The 21,637-nt window shown below is 35.8% G+C and overlaps 1 protein-coding gene across 2 annotated transcripts in view; it reads left to right on the top strand.

Moving 5' to 3' along the window:
• Positions 1-20,952, top strand: part of LOC149779619 (methylmalonyl-CoA mutase, mitochondrial-like) — a 118,574-nt gene extending 97,622 nt beyond the window's left edge. Inside the window, exons 17-20 of one of the 2 annotated variants that reach the window (XR_016415683.1) lie at positions 2,374-2,501; positions 15,591-15,679; positions 18,430-18,601; positions 18,635-20,952. Coding sequence is in view for 1 of the 2 variants with exons in the window: in XM_089940407.1 (XP_089796533.1) it covers positions 2,374-2,501; positions 15,591-15,679; positions 18,430-18,512 (300 nt within the window). In the remaining variant the exon portion in view is untranslated. Of the gene's footprint in view, positions 1-2,373; positions 2,502-15,590; positions 15,680-18,429 lie in introns of both variants that reach the window. The other variant, XM_089940407.1, reaches the window with a different exon arrangement.
• Positions 20,953-21,637: the final 685 nt, after the last annotated feature.

Consider the following 21,637-nt stretch of genomic DNA (forward strand, 5'->3'; position numbering starts at 1 on the left):
GGGAAGTGGGGTTAGGCTCTATGCTGTATGGTGGGAAGGGGCTCTACAGTGTAGGTTGGGGAAGTGGGGTTAGGCTCTTTGCTGTATGGTGGGAAGGGGCTCTACAGTGTAGGGTTGGGGAAGTGAGGTTAGGCTCGATGCTGTATAGTGGGAAGGGACTCTACAGTGTAGGGTTGGGGAGGGGTGGGGCTCTAATGATACAGTTTTCAATTAAAACTGATGTATATTAAATAAGAAATAGTGGTTATTGATCCCATAATGCTTGTTGGAGAATAAAGAATGTATCATTGTGGCTGGCCATGTGTGTGTGTACATATACACACACACATTCCTTTTGTTTTTGAGAAATCATCAGCATAAGTTACCATTTTGGTGTGACAGGGGTTAATAAATGATTCTGTCTTCTTGTTTCACTTACCTGATGTGACTACATAATGATGAACTACAGCAGAAATAACAGCAGCTGTTAATACATCTGATGAGTTTCATTGAAATATTTGACATGGATCAACCATGGTTAGTATAAACATTCAAAACTTACATATGCCATCTGCCATTAAAAAGTCTCACTAATTCAGTATTGGAAGAAAATTATATTTTTATCCCCGAGTTATTGTATCATGCTACAACTGTTGTCACCATGTCCACCTATAAATATTTCTTGTTTCTGAAGCATAACTCTCAAACCACTCATGGGTGGGGCCCCGAGTGGCCGAGTGGTCTAAAACGCTCACCTTTACGGATCACTGCCATCTCACCTCTGCGTGGGTTCGAGTCTCAGTCTCGACCAATGTGGTTACATGAGAAAGCTTGCCAGTAGCTTTTTGTTGGTCGGTGGTTCTTTCCACTGTTTTCCTGGATTCTTCCTCCACCATTTATACTGGTCACCATGTATAGCCCATATTGTGCTGAAATATGGCATTAAACCCTACAACAACAAAACCACTCATGGTCTTTCAACCAGTTGGTAAAATTGTGAAGCTATATGTAGTTAGTCATCTTTCGATACTTTAGAACAGGGTAGTCCAACATCTTCAATATCGTCAACCACATGGACCCCCCCCCCAAAAAAAAAGATTGTAGTTTTTCATGACATATATTATAATAATTATACTATAGCTATAGAGCTGACTTTTTGTATGAATGCTGACAAGAAAAATGATCTGTGGGCTTTGATCGAATTTGACTCCACAGCTTTATATTTTTTACATTTAGGTATATTACATTACACAAATTGAGTGATTTGCAACAGAGTACATTCATTGGGAGTCTTTACATAAGCATGGGACTGGGGATATACTGTCTCATGGTGACTCTTGTTTCATATTACATTAGCTTTCCATAAGCATGGACCATGGATGTGTTTTCTCTTGATAATTCTTGTTTCATATTACATTAGCTTTACTGATGCATGTGACTGGGGATATATTATTTCTTGATGAGCCTTGTTTCATAATACAGTAGCTTTACTTAACACATTAACCCCAGGAAGTTTTTGTCATTTTCGCCTGAAAATCGAGTAGGAAACACATTTTGAAAGCTATTTCTGAATAGATCCGAAAACACCAAATCCCAGGTGATCTTTCAATAACATACTGCCTAGTTGTGTTAGAAACATAATTTTTCATTAATTATTTGGCTCGCACATGAGCAGAAGGGTAAAAGTTATAATTTTTTTTATTTTTTATTTTTTTGCTAAATGGAGCCATTATTTTTGTATCGAGACCACTCTTTATTCCAAATGCCCATCTTATCCTATGTTTTGCAACGGCTCATCTGTCTGTCTGCAGTTCATACCTGTTTGCCTTAGATCTGAGACCAAAAAGTCTAAAATCCAGACACAACATTGGATTCCGACCACGGGCGAATTTTGGGTAGAAAACGTTGGGTCCAAAAAATGAGTTTTTTTATCTGTATTTTGTAGTGCAACTAGATATTCCAGATTATCATTGTAGAGCTACATCTGTCTACCTTTCTATAATACCACCCACTTTAGTGTATCTTGCATGACCATGACGCTACAGCGCTCGGCAGTAGGCTCCTACCTCCTGCCACATTAACTCGTCGCTAGGGGTTCATGTGTTAAGCATGGGACTGGGGATATGTTTTCTGTTGATGACTCTTGTATCATACACAATTGCTTGAATGACTGATTTACTCTGAGATTTTGAGATTGAGAACTTATTACTTTGAGATTTTGAGATCAAGTTATGTGACTTTATGTCCATACAAATTTCAATAACTTATAGTCCAATTTAAGAATGGTTCTTCAATGATGACTGACTGTAAAGTGTTTGTTTTGTTATTATTAATTTGCAAATTATAATGCAAAAAACAATGTTGTGTTACTAATCTCTCTGTACTGGATTTCAGACTCCCAGAGAGGCTGCCCAGCAGGCTGTTGATGCAGATGTTCATGCAGTGGGAGTTAGCTCCCTTGCTGCAGGGCACAGGACTCTCATACCAGAGCTTATCAAAGAGCTGAAAAAGATGGGTCGACCGTAAGTACAGTATCATTGGGTATGTCATTCTCCATATAAGGTCAGAAAGTTTTTATGCCTTGCCTTTAAAACTAGCCAGGGCATATTGAATTAGTCGTACCCAGCCATATCTTGGTTTGTCAATCTGTTCATCCATCACAGAATTTGTAAATGCATAACATTTGCAACATTGTGATTACTTCTGTTAGATCATTATGACATTTTAAAATCTTGTAACAATCAGTTTAAGTTTTTAAAGTATTTTAGCAATACTGGTGATAGACCAGGAGAAGATATAGAATGGTATTTTGTTCCTAATTACAAGTTTGTTTTCACTACTCCAAAACTACATGGAAGATCATCATTTAAACACATTCATCCAATGGTCTAGGAGGTCGTAAAATGGTACCAGTATGGTCACCACAGTGGCCATTTTGAAAATCTTGTTGTAGCTACTTTTCCTGAATGGATGGTCATATCATGGTTTTCACTAAATGAGTTATCATGCTACATGTCTGCAGCATGATGCCCCAGTACTAGACATCATTATAAACTGCCACACTGCAGACGTCGTAGCGATATGACTGAAAAATTGTAAAAGCTATGTTAAAAATCATAATCACAACACATACACACACTAAATGAGCTAATATGATGTCTAGTTGGTCAGAAATGAAATTGGTGCTGATCTGATATCCATTTCATATGCCACAGCAGCCAGCTTGAAAATCTTGTTATTGACACTTCTCTTAAATTGAAAGTCAAACTGCAATATGGTTTTTACTGGAAGACTTATAATGTGTATACTGCTCCAGTGGCCTAGTGGTTAGAGTGCCTGCCTCAGATGCGGGAGGTTGTGGGTTCAATCCCCGGCCGAGTCATACCAAAGACTTATAAAAATCATACTAACAGCTGCCTCGCTGGGTGTTCAGCATTAGAGGTTAGTGTTAGGACTGGTCGGCTTGGTGTCAGGATAATGTGACTGGGTGGGACATCACACTACATGTCTTCGGCATGATGCCCCAGTGCTAGACATCACTATAAACTGACACATTGCAGACATCGTGGCGATATGACTGAAAAATTGTTAAAGCTACGTTAAAAATATAAATCACATCAAATCACATGATGTCTTGTCAGTCCTCAAATGAAAATGGTACCAATCTGATGTCCAATATGGCTGCCACTTTGGCCATTTTGAACAGCTTGTTATGACTACTAGTGAACAAATGGTGATGTCAGCATGAGGTTTTCACTGAAAGGCTTTGTATGATGTTCTGTTGGTCCTGAATGGAAATGATGCCAATGCGGTGTCCAGTATAGCTACTATGACACCCCATCATAATAGCCCAAAGTAAAATAGCCCTGACAACAAAGCCCTGGCAAGAAGTCCCATCAGAGGGATTATGGTGTTCATGGCATTGATCTGAGGCCATTGTGGCTGAAAGCTAGAGCAAAGATTGTAATTAAAGAATGTATAGACTCTTTTATCCAAAAAATGCAATGTTGCATTGTTATTCAGGGTTCACATGCTCCTTGAACATCCTTGGATTTAAAAATCCTTTTCTCATGTCCTTGAATATGCTTGAATTATGACCAAAGGTTGATTGTGTCCTTGACTATACTTGAATTCTGTGAAAATGAGAACAAAAAAACATATTTGAACCATATGTTTATGCATTTGTTTTGCTTTATTGTTCATATTTTGAAAAATAAGATCAGAGTTCGAGGCTTTTAGTGGACATAGAGTCAATGTCTGATCTGTTAATTGCGTACGAATGGTCTGCCTTATACATAATCCTAAACATATGAATTCTGGAAGTACAGCTTTTTTTTCTTAGTAAATGGTGTACTACATGTTAATCAGTTGTTTTTAAAATGGCCAGCAAGTAAAACAAAGCGACTTCTTAATCATGAGCCATCAGACTATAAACGGGTTTTTTGTTCTTTTCGAAAAAGTGATAAAAGTGCTAGTGAAGTATGTAAGAAGTATCTTTCCCCCGCCCTGTTTATTATTTCATACTCTGAGAACTTTGTTGTTTTTTTGGTGGGTTTGTTTTGGGCAGTGGGGTCTTTGGTACCAGCATTAGTTACACACCCTGTCAGTTTTGGTTGCGGGACTTGTAAATTTATTATGACTTGTAGTTCCACTGAAGTAATGACAAATACAGATTGCTTTCAAGCACAGTTATCTTGTATTATTCTTTTTACTTTACCAATTTTAGAGCATTTTAGCTTACATCATGATTCTGTGCTTCTCCTTGATAATCTGAATCCTGTCCTTGAATTGTCCTTGAATTTTTTCCTCACATAAACCTGTATGAACCCTGGTATTTAGGCTCCTGAAGCCAGTATCCAGTATAGTGAAACACTAATTAATCAATATACTTGTGCAGACATTGTAATTAGACCATCAAACGCTAATTTAAAATGTGTACAAACATAATGATCATCTCCATATGCCTGATTGAAAGGTAGATCAGTTACGGAAAAGACAGAATCACACAGAGGAAAAGAGTTACTGTTTACGGTTTAGATATCAGATGGCAGGAATCAATACAGATGGGAGTACATTGTAGACGTTCATTCAGCTAGCCTGTTGTGGATAATTGTCATTTTCCCTCAAGATTTTACTGTATATATTCGGGTTGAAAGAAATCCGGTTCCTTTGATTTTCAATCTGCTACAAGTATTCAGGAAGCTCTTTGAGTTAAGTAATAAATTAATAACAATTATAAGTCCCATGTAATAGTTATTAAAATTTATAAAGTTCAACAACAAAACTAATTTTATAGAGTTATATTGTCTCAAGCCATTTTGTCTTCGAGCTTTTTCATCAGGCTTGTTTTGTCAGCATACATTATTTGCTATGTAACCATTATTGTAATCTCATTAGTCCCTAAGATCCCATAGGGTGGGCAATTGGATCAATGATGGGAGAAAAAGGTTGGATATCACCAAGACATGTGAGGAGTTCCAAATTTAAATGCAGAACCAGTATGCCCTTGCCAAAGTTCAATATAGGCTGTGGTTTTACACCAATAATGCAAAATAATCATTGATGGCCCACTGAAATGTGAATGACCAATTCACAAATGCAATGTCAAAACAAAATAATGCCCATCATGTTGCTTGCTTTGAATTCAGCTTGTTATCTGTTATGTGCATTTTATTGATGATCTTTAGACTGACAAAAAGCAATATTTTAGGTAGACTGGTTACACTGCTCCTTGTTACTGACTTCATGTTTAACACTGTGATAATTAATAACCAGTTTCACTAGATGCAGATGTTCATCTTTACATGAAGATGTTTGCAACATTTTTGTGGAAATTCATCCAAATTAAAATAAAGTGATGGAAATTACCTTAAGATGAGTGCATCACTTCACGCAGTCCACCATTGGAACTGAATGAAATTAACTTCTGTTAATATTGTCAACACCAACTGTTAATATTGTCAAAAGCAACTGTTAATATTGTCAGCAGCAACTGTTAATATCGTCAACAGCAACTGTTAATATTGTCAACAGCAACATGGCTTGCTGCAACCATGATGAAAAGTCAAAAATTGTATGTCTTGCACATGATAAAGACTGCAATGAAATAGACCTGATCTTAATTTTTTAAATGATTCAGATTGCAATTGAAAACAATTTGGCAGAGTACGCAAAACTCATCAACAATGAGAAATGACCACTGTTTACTGACTGTTACAAGAATAAAGCAAGTGGAATAAAAGTTGAAGAACTTGTTAGTTGTATACATTAAATCTGTCTTTACAAGCAGCCATCATAAACATCTAATTTTGCCTTTGAATCAAATGGTGAATGTTTGTCCCTTATAAGTGAATATGAGAAGAATGCATACAAGAAATGATTTTTAATGTAAATTTATCTACATCCAGTATTATAAATTGCATAGAATAAAATTACTAAACTGAAAATAATTTTTATGATTTAGAATTTTTGAACTGTTAACACACTATTGTTACTGTATTTCTGCTGGTTGCAGAGACAAAATTTTCCTTGCAGTGACTATGGATTATTTATTCTGTCATTTCAATCATATTGCAGTCTTTAAATAGTGACAGATGTGCAATAGTCCTAACCAGTTCCATGCTGCAATTCCTGCATACCATCTGTACAGTAGTGCATCCATGTCAGTCTCTTTCTATGATGGGTGATTTTTCTTCTCCTCAGAATAAATGAGCAGAATTTCAGCATTATTGCCTACCACTATAAATAAATCCCGTATAGAGAAATATTTGTCCATAATACAAGTCGGATAAAAGTTTTTGATAAACCAAACTGGGTTCTTCATATCCTTATACAAAAAAGGACCTGCCACTCATCAGATCCTTGAATTACTTAAGCATTGAACATTTTCCTTAATTTAACTGCATTTAATTAATTTAATACCTCGTAAACTGTTGCTGGCATACAAAGCATCGTTGTTGACGTACACTGCACAATATTTTGAGAATATTTCATATATCATGTAACCAACATGATTGCAACAGAACATTTTCAGAGATTTCAACTTATAAGGAGAATGTTTTGAAAGTTTCATGATGGTTTATGACTGTTCAGATAGTTTAATTTGGATAAATCAGTTCATGTAGATGAATTTTCTTCATTTTCTGCATTCTACACCTAACATGCGGCAGATATGAAAAATACAGTGTAAGTTTAAAGACAAAATTATGCCTTACAAAATATGTAACATCTTTGAAAATAAATATTAAAAAAAGTTTTGAACATTTTTTGTAAAATATGTAACTGCACAATTGATAGTTCAAAGTCTTGCATCCATTATTAGTCCCATCTAATGAAAATTGATCTGCTCTGAGCTGTTAAAAAAAAACCAACAGCTTGGTCACATCTGAAATACATCAAGTTTGCAATGCAAGGCCATATTTGTCATTAATCATTTATTCATGGTGATCAATTACAATTAGCTCCAATTTCAGTCACTTGGGAGCTAATTCATCAGTATTTGAACAACCCTAATTAGATCATTTGTCATTGTGAGATGTGTTAATGTATTATATATTTTCTGCTTACTATATAATTGCTCAGTGATCATCTGATGCTGATGAGTTCTTGAATTAATTTTATTGATGACACAGGCTATCAGTTTCCATGAAGACAAATTTGAACATTTTAAAGTAATTTTAAAAAAATGAAGTAATGGTTGTCCTTATCGTTCATCCAGGTCTGTTATCTGATACACTTTTGAGAGATAAATTAATTTCTAAAACATTGTGCAGATCAGTTGAATGCACAATAATGTGCATCATTCTTGCAAGGCCTGCCTTGTTTCGTTATTTATTTCCAATGGCTGACAGTTTATTCCAGCTTTATCACCCATATTTTAAGATGTTTCCCTTCAGTGCGGTTCATTTGGATTTTAGATAACAAATAATTCTTTTTATCAGAACATAAAATAGAATGCCTGAAATATCAGTGTTGACAAAGATTGTAATGCCAAGCACTTCAGTATTGGTAGGGGAAGTCCCATGTTAATTTAAATGAGAGCAGAATATGAAAATTCCTACCAGTGTTTTAATTATCCTGTGTTTAAGGTTTTACTTTTGTGCTGTGGACATATAGACCAGAATTACTGTACAGGTAATGATGAAAAGTTTGTATACTTTCACTGTGATAGCAGGAGGGAGCACACTGTTTTCTTGCCGTCCATTTCTCTGTCTATGAGACTGTCTGTCTGTCCATTCTGTATCAGTATTAGATGGCACAAAAAGTACTAAGCCTAGAGCAATGAAATTTGATAAAGTTGTTGTGATTGTAAGTAGATGACACATTTAGATTTTCAGGCCATTACCATAGCTGATATTTGTAGCTCACTCAGCCAGAAAATCTTGTCAGTTTGGTATGGCCATGTGTGGATATCATCCATCCATTAAATATTCATAAAAACTGGCTTGTTAACAGTGGCATCACTAAGGAAGGAGGTCCATAGGGATGACGCCATGAGTTACCACACTGGGTGACACCAACCCGAGTGACGCCACTGCTTGTATTTCTCTGAAGTCCATGTTCATGTGGAATATAGGTGTGTATTGTCAGAATCCCTGACGAGTTCAAATCTGAGCAAGAGCAGAATATTTATATACATGGGGGCAGATTTGCATTTGATTTTTGCTGAACTTGTTACCAACCTGGAATCATTATTTCTGATTCAAGTTTGATCAGACTTGGAACGTATTCTTATATCATCAAGATCTAAAAAAATATTGGTGATGAGCAAAATACAAATTTATTAATGAGATGATCCTGCATCTGATTGGTGGAGTTTGTTTCCACTCCAGAAAACATACTTCTGATTAAATTTTGCAAGCTTATACCTTGTAAATACTTATGATTTCTTGTTTTTGATAGAACCTGGTATATAAGCATCTTTCATTAAGACAGATGAAATTGAAAATGGGTGAGATCCATGCATATTACTGAGGATCCAAGCTGACCAGTTGGTGGGAATCAAATTCCGAGCCTTTTGGTCGCAAGTCTGATGTGTGACTGCTGAACCACCACAGCTTCTTTGGGTGGGGATCTCAGTGGGAAGGCCACCAGAGTTGTAAGGACAGCCACAAGAATTAATACTGACTGTACTGATTAATTTCCCATAATGCATTGTATGTCTTTATATATTAAGGGGTGGCTGTGAACAGTGTCTTAAGTTATGAATCAGGGCCTGTTCCCAAGGAGGCAGACATAAATCCAAAGGTCAAGAGGTTAATAGTGGTTGTATAAATAACAAGTATTTTTTTACACAGAGAAAGTGGTCCCATATTTATGATGTAGGAAAGAAGATAAATGACACCAATATTGATTGACAGAATAATAGTTTTTATGCACTCCACACTTTTTCTTCTTCCTCACTACACTTTCAAAAAATGTGTCAATTGTCTTTCACAAACGGACATATTGCAACTAAACAGGGGCCCTGAGTGGTCTAAAGTGCTCATCGTCATGGATCATTGCCATCTCACCTCTTTCTGCGTGGGTTCGAGTCTCAGGTTCAGCCAGTGTGGATATGTGAGAAAGCTTGCAAGTAGCTTCTTGTGGGTCAGTGGTTCTTTCCGGGGTTCATCCTCCACCATTTACAGTGGCCACCATGTATAGCCTATCGTGTGCTGAAAAATGGCATTAAACCCTTCAACAACAACAACAACATTTTCATTGTTAACCAGAAAGTTAAAAAGTTATCTTGAGAATATTATGAAAGATTTTTATGTGGAAAGCAATTCTTAAACATATTAGCAGTGGGAAATAAATGATGCCATATAAATTTTCTTGAACTACACAATATCTCTCTTCATTAGTGAATCTCCTTACCTGAAGCAGTGAGTGATGCACAGAAGGCAAGATAAAAAAACAAAGGTTCCAGAGAGATTGATGTGACTGTCAGCTGATGATGATTTTTTACACCATCTCATTTATACTACTTGACAACTAATTGAAAAACCATCACAAATTCAGTTTGCATTTTAGGATTCCCCATTGAATGACAAAACTTGATCTTAGCCATGAAGTGGAGACAATGTAAGACCACTACTTACATGAAATAATTGATGCATAACACCATTGGCTAGTTTGAAATGCCAGCACCATTTCCAATTTGACAGTTTTTAAAAATTGATGTGAAAGAGAACTCTGCTGACATTGACAGCATTGATATTGACATTGACAGCAAACTTGATCACTGCAGAATATATTCTTGCATGATAGGCTATCCTAGCCAGATTGATTCTTAACACCTTTAGGATAGGCTATTCTAGCCAGATTGATTCTTCACACTTTTAGGATATCAGATGTACTCAAAGATTGGAATTGCTGTTTGAGTACAGGCTTTTAATCTGTAAAGCAATGATATCTTTACTTAGATCAGTTGTATATAATTCATGTATTTATTGATGGATCATGCACAAGAAACGATCATTAAGCATTTGATCTCAATAAAGCCTTTCATTATAACATGAGTCCTGTTATGAGGTGAATATGCGCATGGAACCCATTTCATTAAGTGTGTGTGTTTGTGTGTGTGTGTTTTTTTTTTTTTAATGTAGCTTTACGATGTCTGCAGTGTACCAGTTTATAGTAGTCTCTAGCACTGGGGCCACAGACATGTAGCATGATGTCCCATCCAGTCACATTATCGTGACACCAGGCTGACCAGTCCTAACACTAACCTCTTAATGCTGGGAGCCTAGCAAGGTAGCTGTTCGTACAATTTTTATTGCTTAAGTTGAAATTAACTGCAAACTGCACAGACCTTGATCTGCCATCACATAATGTGCCAGCAGATCTGGATCTGTACAGCTTGTTAGGAGTAATCACTAGAACAAACAAGTGACACCGATCCTAATTTGCAGGTGCATTTTGCTATGGCAGATCAGGGTCTTTGTTGTTTGCAGTTTGACTCAACTTATAAGTGAGCATATATGGTAATAGTCAAGCGTCATTTCTAGAGAAATGAGGATATTGATCTGGCTTCAGGCTTTAAGGACTTGACAAGTGATGTTTTTGTGTAGGGGATGTAATAACCTAGGTATTCCTATCATTGCTTTTGTCATTCCTTCATGCACTGGCAAAGATTTGTCCATAACAAACCCAGTATAATCCCAGTATAATAAGGTGTTTCTGCAAGTATACCCTGCAGGTAGTGATTATAGCAGCAAAAGTAACAAATACATGTTTGTTTTAGTGTTTATGTCAAATCAGGATGAACTGCTACAAAATCATTCATGAGAATGTTTTAAATGTTTTAAGAATTGTAATTAGGCAGGCTTGTGTATTCACACAAATGCACATTGTTGCAAAACTTCACATGTAAAGTTTGGTCTTGTTTCCATCGATATATATTTTTGATTGGTTCTACCGGTCATAGGGCAGAAGAGCTTATGGTATGCTATGTTGTCCATCTTCTGTCCAGCACGAGTTTGTTATCACTACTCTTAAAGCACATGGAGGGTTGTCATTGAACTTTACATGCAAATTTATCTCATGGTTTAGTTGTTCCCAAATGAAAATGGTGCTGGTAGGTCATCCAATATGGCCATCATGGCAGCCATCTTGAAAATCTTGTCTCTATTCATCCTGAATGGTCATATCAACATGGGGTTTTCACTTAAATCCTTCTTATGATATCTAACTGGTCTTACATGAAAAAAGTGCCAATCTGATGTCCAGTTATTATTTTGTCTCCTACATATTAGATGGACATATGGTTTTCACTAAAAGACAGTATAATGTCTTGTTGGTCCTAGATCAAAATGGTGCCAGTCTAATGTACAGTATGGCAGCCAGTTTGGCAGCCATCTTGAAAATATTTTTATTGCAACTCATCCTGAATGGACGGCCCTGTCAGCATGAGGTTTTCGCTGAAAGACTTCTTATGAAGTCTAGTTTGTCCTAAATAAAAATGGTGCCTACATGGCGTCCAATATGGTCAGCATGGCAGACATCTTTAATATGTAGTTGTCACCACTCAATCTGAACAGAATGACATATTGACAGGGGATTTCACCAGAAAATTTCTTAAGTGATTCAGTTGGTCTAAAATCAAATTGGGGCTGATGTGATACCCAATATGGACATCATAATGTGGCCATCTTGAAAATCTTTTTAACACTAACTCTTTTATGGATGGTCGTATCAACATGAAGCTTTCACTAAAAGACTTCTTATGATATCTAGTTGGTCTTAAATGAATGTGGTGTTAATCTGATGTCCAATATGGCCACCACAGCAGCCATCTTGAAATTCTTGTTATTACTATTCTTTCTGAATGGAGTCAAGGTGGCAGAGCGGTTAGCTTGCTGTCCTCACTACAAAATGGGTGCAGGTTTGAATCTTATCATTGGACCAACCTGGGTCAGCTACCTTGGTGTGTCCTTGGGCAAGGAACTTCGCTCTATTTGCCTTGGCATAAAACCAAACCAAAACCTTCTGAATGGAAACTGATGTTTTGAAAATAATGCTGACTCTACAAATCCCAAATGGATAGCCATGTCAGAATAGGATTTTGACTTCTTATGATACCTAGTTGGTCCTAAATGCAAATTGTGTCAGTTGTATATCCAATATAGCTGCCATGACAACTGTCTTAAAAATTGTCTACTCCTGATATTGACGTATATAGTCTGTAATGATCATTCTCATTCCTCAGTCTTTGGGATGGTGCAGTTTAAAGGGCACTGATTTTGTCTCCTCTCTGAGTATCTCCTTGAATAAATGTTCTCCAATTCTCATTTTTAAGTAGGTTACTGACCCTGATGGTGAGGTATGGTGTAAAACCATTTTGACCCTGATGGTGAGGTATGGTGTAAAACCATTTTGACCCTGATGGTGAGGTATGGTGTAAAACCATTTTGACCCTGATGGTGAGGTATGGTGTAAAACCATTTTGACCCTGGTGGTGAAATATGGTGTAAAACCATATTTATATAATCCTTGAATGTGATAGGTTAGTCGACACTACTTGGAGGTGCTGAACCACTGTTATGTCACTTTGTATATATCGTCAAATCAAAACAGAAAATTCCCCCTCCAGCATTTATCTAAAATACCACATTATGACTGTGTAATGTTAAACTATGTCTTCTAAAAGGCAGTCAGACCCCTCCAGTAGCCCAGTGGTAAGAGCATCCACCTTGGATGTAGGGGGGTCCCAGGTTTGAACCCTGGCCGATTCATACTAGAGACTTATAAAAATGGTACTAACAGTTGCCTCGCTTGGCACTCAGCATTAAGAGGTTAGTGTTAGGACTGGTCAGCCTGGTGTCAGGATAATGTGACTGAGTGGGACATCATGTTACATGTCTGTGGCATGATGCCTTAGTGTTAGACATTATTATAAACTGCCACACTGCAGACATCATAGCGATATGACTGAAAAATTGTTAAAGGTTTGTTAATAATCCAGATCACACACACACACACACACACACACACACGCACAGTAAGCAATAATTATGAGTAGTCTTCTGTATAAGAATTGGTTTTAATTATTATTATATAAATGTTGTAGCTAGTTGGTTTACTAATTTATTAAAAACTTTCTGTTGACAAGGAGGTGGTTTACAGAGAATGCCTTTAGAATTTGTAAGAGTAACTTGTCTTGATCTTATTGTGAAAACACTTTGGAAATGCACAGAATATGACATGCATAAATATTGAGCATGCTGCTGTACAGAAAATGAAGGCAGTCTTAAAATATCTGTGCACAGTCATGTTCCAGAGGCTGCAAAGATCAATCATGTGAAGACAGTGCAGAAGATTGAAGCTTATCAAATTGTCATGACAGCCTCCCATAAACTACTGAGAGGAAACTTTATACACATTCATCTTGACATCTAATTAGGCCAAAAGCCTCCCATAAACCACTGAGAGGAAACTTTATACGCATTCATCTTGACGTCTAATTGGGCCAAAAGCCTCCCATAAACTACTGAGAGGAAACTTTATACACATTCATCTTAACGTCTGATTGGACCAAAAGCATGATGACCCTCAAAAATATGATGTTGTGGCCATCTTGAATATTTGGATGTTGCTTCTCCTGAATAAATGGTCATATTGACATGGGATTTTCAAGAAAATACTTGAACAATAACAATGAAATGGTGCCATTCTCCATCGTGGCATCTTCAATACTATGTTATCACTACTTCAGAAGATGGGGCCCCGAGTGGCCGAGTGGTCTAAAGCGCTCTCCGTTACGGATCATTGCCATCTCACCTCTGTCTGCGTGGGTTCAAGTCTCAGATTCAGCCAATATGGGTATGTGAGAAAGCTTGCCAGTAGCTTCTCGTGAGTCGGTGGTTCTTTCCAGGGTTTTCCTGGGTTCTTCCTCCACCATTAATACTGGCCGCCATGTATAGCCTATCATGTGCTGAAAAATGACGTTAAACCCTACAACAACAACGACAACTTCAGAAGATTAGATGGCCATATGTTCATGGGATTTTTACCAAAAGACTTATTGGTTCTATAAAAAATGCAATGTAATCATGTGTTTTTCTTGGGCTTTTATCATTGCATTAAACTACCAGTATTGTTTTTAAAGGATAGCAGTGGAAGCAACCCATGATATAGAATATTGAAAATCACTAGCTTTGGTTACATTAAATTTTTTCTCTTGTAAAATGTTATGTAAACCAAACTATTTATATAAAAAATTTCTTGAAAACACCTTGTCTAATTTTAGACATGTATTTGCAATTAAATGTACTGAGCTAGGCCTGCATATAGGATAAAATTGACCATGCTGTGTGGAACAAACTAGCATAATACCAAAAAGCTCGACACCATATGCGTTTGTGTCTTTGTCTCTCTTGAAATGTTTTTGTTTGGTGTGTTCTCAAAGATGGATTTACCTTAAGTTACTATGTTTTTGTTATATATTTGTTGTTGTTGTTATTTGATTTTAGAACAACTACATCAGGCACAGCAGAAGACAACAAGGGTTTCTTTTTTTAGAAATAGTTCTGAGCACGTGGACACCTTGAATGAGACAACTGGTCTGAGATGACTAGATTGAGATAAGAAAAGTAAGGTTAGCAAAACAGCTAGATTTCTCTGTCGCATGGGTGAGAAATGAGCTACGTGACTGTGGCACAATGCTCCAGTGCTAAACATCACTATAAACTGTCACACTGTAGAAATCATAGTGATATGACTGAAAAATTGTTAAAGCTTAATTAAAAATCCAAATCACACACACACACACACACACAATTTCAATTTTTGTTCGAAAGTCATGTGATTTAGCATTTCACAAAACTTGTTTGTAAACTTCACTTTGGAAGATCTGTGAATCTGTGACTGAATATATTAGCATAGACCATGCAGATTAATTAGGCGTATATATCTTGAAATATTTTGTTTTTTAATCAGACTATATTAAAAAAGGTAAAATCAGCATGATATATAGTTTATGAGATCGTTTACACAAGTTGTGTTCTTAGAGTACTACATAAAACCTGCTTAGAGATATAGTCAACTGATCAGTTTTGTAAGACTGGTGATTGTACCAGGCTTATCTTTGTGTTGACATTTTTTACAATTCAGATACTTTTTTCTTCCAGAGACATAATTGTTGTGGCAGGTGGTGTGATTCCCCCACAGGATTATGACTTCCTCTATAGTTGTGGAATTGCTGCTATATTTGGACCAGGTATGTATTGTTTACCTGTTTAAGCCTAATACCCAATGAAGTGTACTTAGTCCAAGGATAATCCTTTGCCTTCAGTGTAGCAGAGTGGATTATTTTAGTTTGATATAAATGAGTACGCTTTGGCAATGAAAACTGCATCCCCTAATTTTTCAGATGTATCTCATTAACTCGCACCCTCGCCATTGCTGTGGTTTATGCTTTTGAACCCAAGTTTGTACAAGTTATGGAGGGATAGGTGTAATATGCACCAGAATTATTTGTTCCTTGTGTAACAATGTCCTTGTGTTTTTTATATTTTGCCACACAGAAAAGTAAAAATGTTGGAAATTTGAGGATATTCATGATATAAAATGTACCTTTTTAGAATAGGAGGCAGACTTGATATTTTTAGTAATTTTTTATAACATGGTTCTTGTCATGTAAATTAGTTTCATGATTCAACAAGGATGTTTGTGCAATTCCTATGCAAGACCTTGCTATGCAATTCCTATGCAAGACCTCTGGTATGCAATTCCTATGCAAGACCTTGCTAATCATTGGGGACATTAATTTTGTGCTCAGATTTGGATCAGTGTATCATATCTGACCATGCATACGTATATGCTGTATTATGGTCTACAGACAATAGTAACAGTGCAAATCAACCAACCATCACTGACACCAAAAGAAAATCAACCAACCGTCACTGACACCAAAATTCTTGACATTTTGACATTGTATTATGGTCTACAGACAATAGTAACAGTGCAAATCAACCAACCATCAGTGACACCAAAATTCTTGACATTTTTATAGAGGTAGCCAGATTATAAAGCTAGGACTGATATCACATTGACTTTCTCGGCACTGACTACAGTGGTTCTTCACTGTAAGGCAACTTGGTATAAGATGATCCCTTTATTGCATGGTTCCTTTGTATAACAATGTCCCTTTATAAAATGGTCCTGTTTATAACATTATCCCTTTATAATGTTGTCCCTTTTTAACATGGTCCCTTTCATAATATGTTCCCTTTTATACCATAGTCCTGTTTATAACATGATCTCTTTATAATATGGTCCTTTTTTGATAACATGGTCTCTTTATAAGATGGCATGATCATTTTGTACAAGCTGTGACATTTATTGAGCAATCACCATTGCTATGATGAATTTATCACCTGAGTTTGTAACTACAAATTTTAGGTGAAGAAATAGGATATTTTTTTTGCTACCAAGACTCAACATCATAATTTCACATCCGTTGCATTTTCAGTTATATATTTATTTGTCATAAAATTCAATGCTTTATTTTTAATTTATGAGTTTTCTGTTGTATTTAAGTGCACTTTTAACAAGACAAGTTACAAAAGCAATAGTTTTCTCCTTTTAGTAACAGAAATCCTGACTTTGTAATGCATTAAAAATGAATGAAAGTGAATGGAAATGATGAATGGAAGCTGTAAATGCAAAGTCAAAGTGCATGTTTCAGACTAACTGAAAAACAGTGAGATGATATCTAAAATGAAAATGTAAATTTAATGCAAATGGAATGCAAATGCAAATGGAATACAAATACAGATGCAAATGGAATACAAATGCAAATGCAGATGGAATACAAATGCAAATGCAAATGGAATGCAAATGCAAATGGAATACAAATGCAGATGCAAATGGAATACAAATGCAAATGCAGATGGAATACAAATGTAAATGCAAATGGAATACAAATGCAAATGGAATACAAATGCAAATGCAAATGGAATACAAATGCAAATGCATATGGAATGCAAATGCAAAGGAATACAAATGCAAATGGAATACAAATGCAAGTGCAAAATTAATATAAATGAAGTGAAAATGGGATAAAATTGCCACTTTCAGGGTCTGTAGCATAACCCAATATAAGGCATAAAGGAGGTTCTCCATAAACATAATAATTTGATGGTTGCCTTGATCACTCTAGATGGCAGTTTGTAATTAGGGTGTAAGGGACAGATTTTATTCACAAATTTTATGTTGCATACACCTGCCTAATATAAAAATTCATAAAAGTAAAACACATGAGTGAGGTCGAAAAGATCCATATTTTTGGATAGGTATAATAAAGCAAAACATAAGAATATCATTCACTTGACCTAACAGGTCAGTGGAAATTCATAGAATAAAAGGTTGATGCACTTCACCCCCAAATTTATACATGCATTTTTCATGTCTGAAGACCATTTTTTGAGAACATATGATGCTTACAATGCAAACACAATCTTTTTACCTGGGTGATAATTTAGAAAAACATTGTTTGTGTAATAGCTTGATGCAATCTAAGGGAATTTTTTAGTTATTCTACTTGCCTTGAACCAACACATCTACTGCTATAAGTGACTAGCTCTGGTTTCTAGCCAACTATTGTTATTTCACTGGCTACATATTGTGCAGTGACTACATCAGGTGTACGTGCCTCACATCAATTCCAAGAACAACACAAGCCAGAAAGACCAAATTCAAACATATATCCATATCTTCTTTAATTATTATGCAATAATAGCTCAAAAAGTCACACCAGAGCCTTAAGTTAAGAAATTTGCCAGGGCCCAATTTATGAAACTGTCCCCTGCCACCTCAGCAAAAATCGGAAATGGGGGTGGGGTTTGGTTTAGGGAGAAGTAGGTGTTGTCTTATTAAGTACAAATTCCACCCATTAATATTATCGTTGTTCTTAAATTGAGCTGAATTCTAAAAAGCAATATTGCATATGCCATTATTTACTTACAGGTACAAGGATTCCTGATGCGGCAGGAAAAGTATTAGATGTTCTGGAAGGTGCCACACCAGAGAAGAAACGATCTGTTTCTTAAGGCAGCAGTGGATGTTCTTCAAAATCAAAGAAAAGATTATTTTTTTTTAAGACTGAATTGTGAGAAACCTTTGATGCCTCAGAATCGAGTTGATGAAAATTTACAAAGATTATGGCCATATTTTGATGAAAATTTACAAAGATTATGGCCAATGTGTTGGCTAGATATAAACATTGGATCAGCATTGATAAGTTTCTCTAACAAGATACCCATAAATTACTGATATAACTTGATGCCTTAAACCTAAAAAATACAGATATGACTTTGCCATAAAGTATAAATATGGCGTATATGTACGCTTTTAAGTCGAGTCCAGCTGTAAAGAACATATAATGCATCAGCAAATCAGGGTCTTTGTTGCTTGTTCTAATGATTACTCTTAACAAACTGCTTAGACCCAGATCTGCCAGTGCATTATGTGACATCAGATCTGGGTTTATGCAGTATGCATTTGGCTTTGACTTATAAGTAAGTACTTATGGTATTTTGGTGTTTCAGATCTGTACTATTTTATGAAATATCAGTGACAATCATTCAGTTATATTAAACCAGATTTATTTAACAATTATATACAGTGATTAGGTACTGTAATCTGGTGCGTGCTTCTACTGTTTCATCATGCTTACTGCTTTATTTTCACATGTAGTTACAGGCTTCATATGTGTACTAATAACAGCTAGACTATTGTGTTCTCATGAACATGCCGTTACATTTAATTTCTTTGTTACCATGGAGATTTGATGAAAAAACACTTGCTTTGAAGCTGACAGGTTTTTGTGCTTTGTCTTCTGAAATTTTATGGATGTCGAAAATCCTGTCCAGTAAAGAAAACTTATCCAGTAAAACATAGTTTTAATGCACTGGACAAAATGTTTCAGCATATTTGTAGAGTTGTCGGAGGTGGATTTAAATTACTATCAATAAATGAATGACATGATAAAGTTTTCATTCATAGTTTAAAAATTGACTGTTGAATAACATGGAAAAAATTACATTTGGAATGTGTTTAGTTCAGATATATGTATTTGGCAGGGCTGGATAGTTAGGAACTGTAAATCTGAGACTGTGGTCTAAATATCCCACTATACTGTTGCAAAATGTTTTATTCATTTGCTAAACTTTATAAAGAAACTATGTCCCTTTATGTGTACTATAATTGGCATACAACTCAAGTCATTTTTTGAGCTTTTGTGTCATTAGCAAGCAGTGAGAAAATAAAAAGTACAGTTTTAAATATGGTGAGTGTTAATTGTTACAAAATTCAGTAGAAAGCATGCCTTAGTCAGATGAACACATTGTGTAGATAGTTTGAAAAAAATATGACTGAAGTAAAAAGGCTGAAGCATCTAATTGCAGTGTTTGGACTTAACAAAATTGGTAGCAATGGCAATTTCCTGGCATAGTCATCTGATTGCAGTGTTTGGACTTTACAGACTGGTAGCAATGGCAGATTCCTGGTCTAGTCATCTGATAGTAATGTTTGGACTTTACAGACTGGTAGCAATGACATTTTCCCGGTGTAGTCATCTGATTGTAGTGTTTGGACTTTACAGACTGGCAGCAATGACAATTTCCCAGTGTAGTCATCTGATTGTAGTGTTTGGACTTTACAGACTGGTAGCAATGGCAATTTCCTGGTGTAATCATCTGAAAATAGTGTCTAAATATGGAATTTTGCAAATAAGATTGGTAATTTTATGTGTTTTGGAAAGGTTTCTGAGAATTTGTTGCATGAATATAATTGTAACAATTGTAACTATTCTTATTTCAACCAATTATAGTTGGAGCACAAATACAGGTTACTCTTTTACATAAATAAATATATGTTTATGACATCATTGTTAAAGGTTTTCACTAAGATAAAAAAAGGCTTTGCTTTATGAAATGAAAAGTTTTCTCGACTAAATAAAAGGTGGTCTTTTGTTACTAGAAAGGGTGTGCCTGTCAATCTGTTTATTCATGTAGTAATTTTTGGGCCTCAGAGTCAGTTCATGAAAAAATAATTCATGAGACAAATTTAAAAGCTGAATCTTGATTGTAGGAAAAGTTGATTGGGACAATCGGTTTTTATAAATAAAATTAGCTAGATGCACTTTTGTTGCATGTTTGCATCATGGTTTGCACAGTTTGCTTATGTTTTAATGCACAGCTTGCATTGTTTGCTGCAGACCTTGTCATTTATTGTTAAGCAAGGAAATAAATGAACTTCATGCATGCAGGATTGATATTTAAGTTTCTTCAAATAAATTTTTCTTTTCACTTTTTTTGACAGTTGTAATTTTTCTACATGATATGCATTTAGTGACTTTTTTGTGTATGTGTGTACTCCAGTGCTGCACACCAGGTTATATAGTGTATTTTGGTGCATTATATTGTTCATAATTATTTTTATGAGAATTGTTCTAAAGATAAAACTTAATAAACTATGAGATCCTATTGACTGCCGCTGTATCTTGTGTGTTTGCATATACATTGTTCAACTGCGCTACTTTTAATTAAACATTTGGCCACAATTTATAATTCACATTTCAAAAGGTCATTTGCTGGCTTAGCTTTGATATATATACTCTGTCACCCAAGTTGTCAGTTGTGCTTTTAACTCATCGCCCACCATAACATTTTAAATGGTCCCTATTATAGTGTTATGAAAAGTAATTGTGCTGAATCATATTAAATGTTGGTTCAGGTGGTCACAGACTAGATGTGCTTATGCAAGTATCTGTTCTCAGTTGTCCATCAGTGACCAGACATTAGCAACGGTTTCTTATTATTGATCCTCCTAAATTTCTTGGAAATTTTCACACATGTACATCCCAAGATCTAGTTGGCCCTAAATGAAAATGGTGTTTCATGGGCATCCAGGATTGCTGCCACAGTGGCCATCTTGAAACTTTTGTTATAACTACTACTTCAGAATGGATGGTCATATCAGCATGGGTCTTCACTGAAAGACTTCTTACAATGTCTGGTAGGTCCTAAATAAAAATGGCAACAATCTAACATTTGATATGGCCATTCCTCCTGAACAGAAGTCCTATCAACATGGGTCTTCACTGAAAGACTTCTTTCGATGTCTGGTAGGTCCTAATAAAAATGGCGACAATCTGATATTTGATGTAGCCATT

The sequence above is a fragment of the Sinohyriopsis cumingii genome, chromosome 17, assembly GCF_028554795.1.
Source record: "Sinohyriopsis cumingii isolate HCF-2022 chromosome 17, ASM2855479v2, whole genome shotgun sequence".
Classification (NCBI taxonomy): domain Eukaryota; kingdom Metazoa; phylum Mollusca; class Bivalvia; order Unionida; family Unionidae; genus Sinohyriopsis; species Sinohyriopsis cumingii.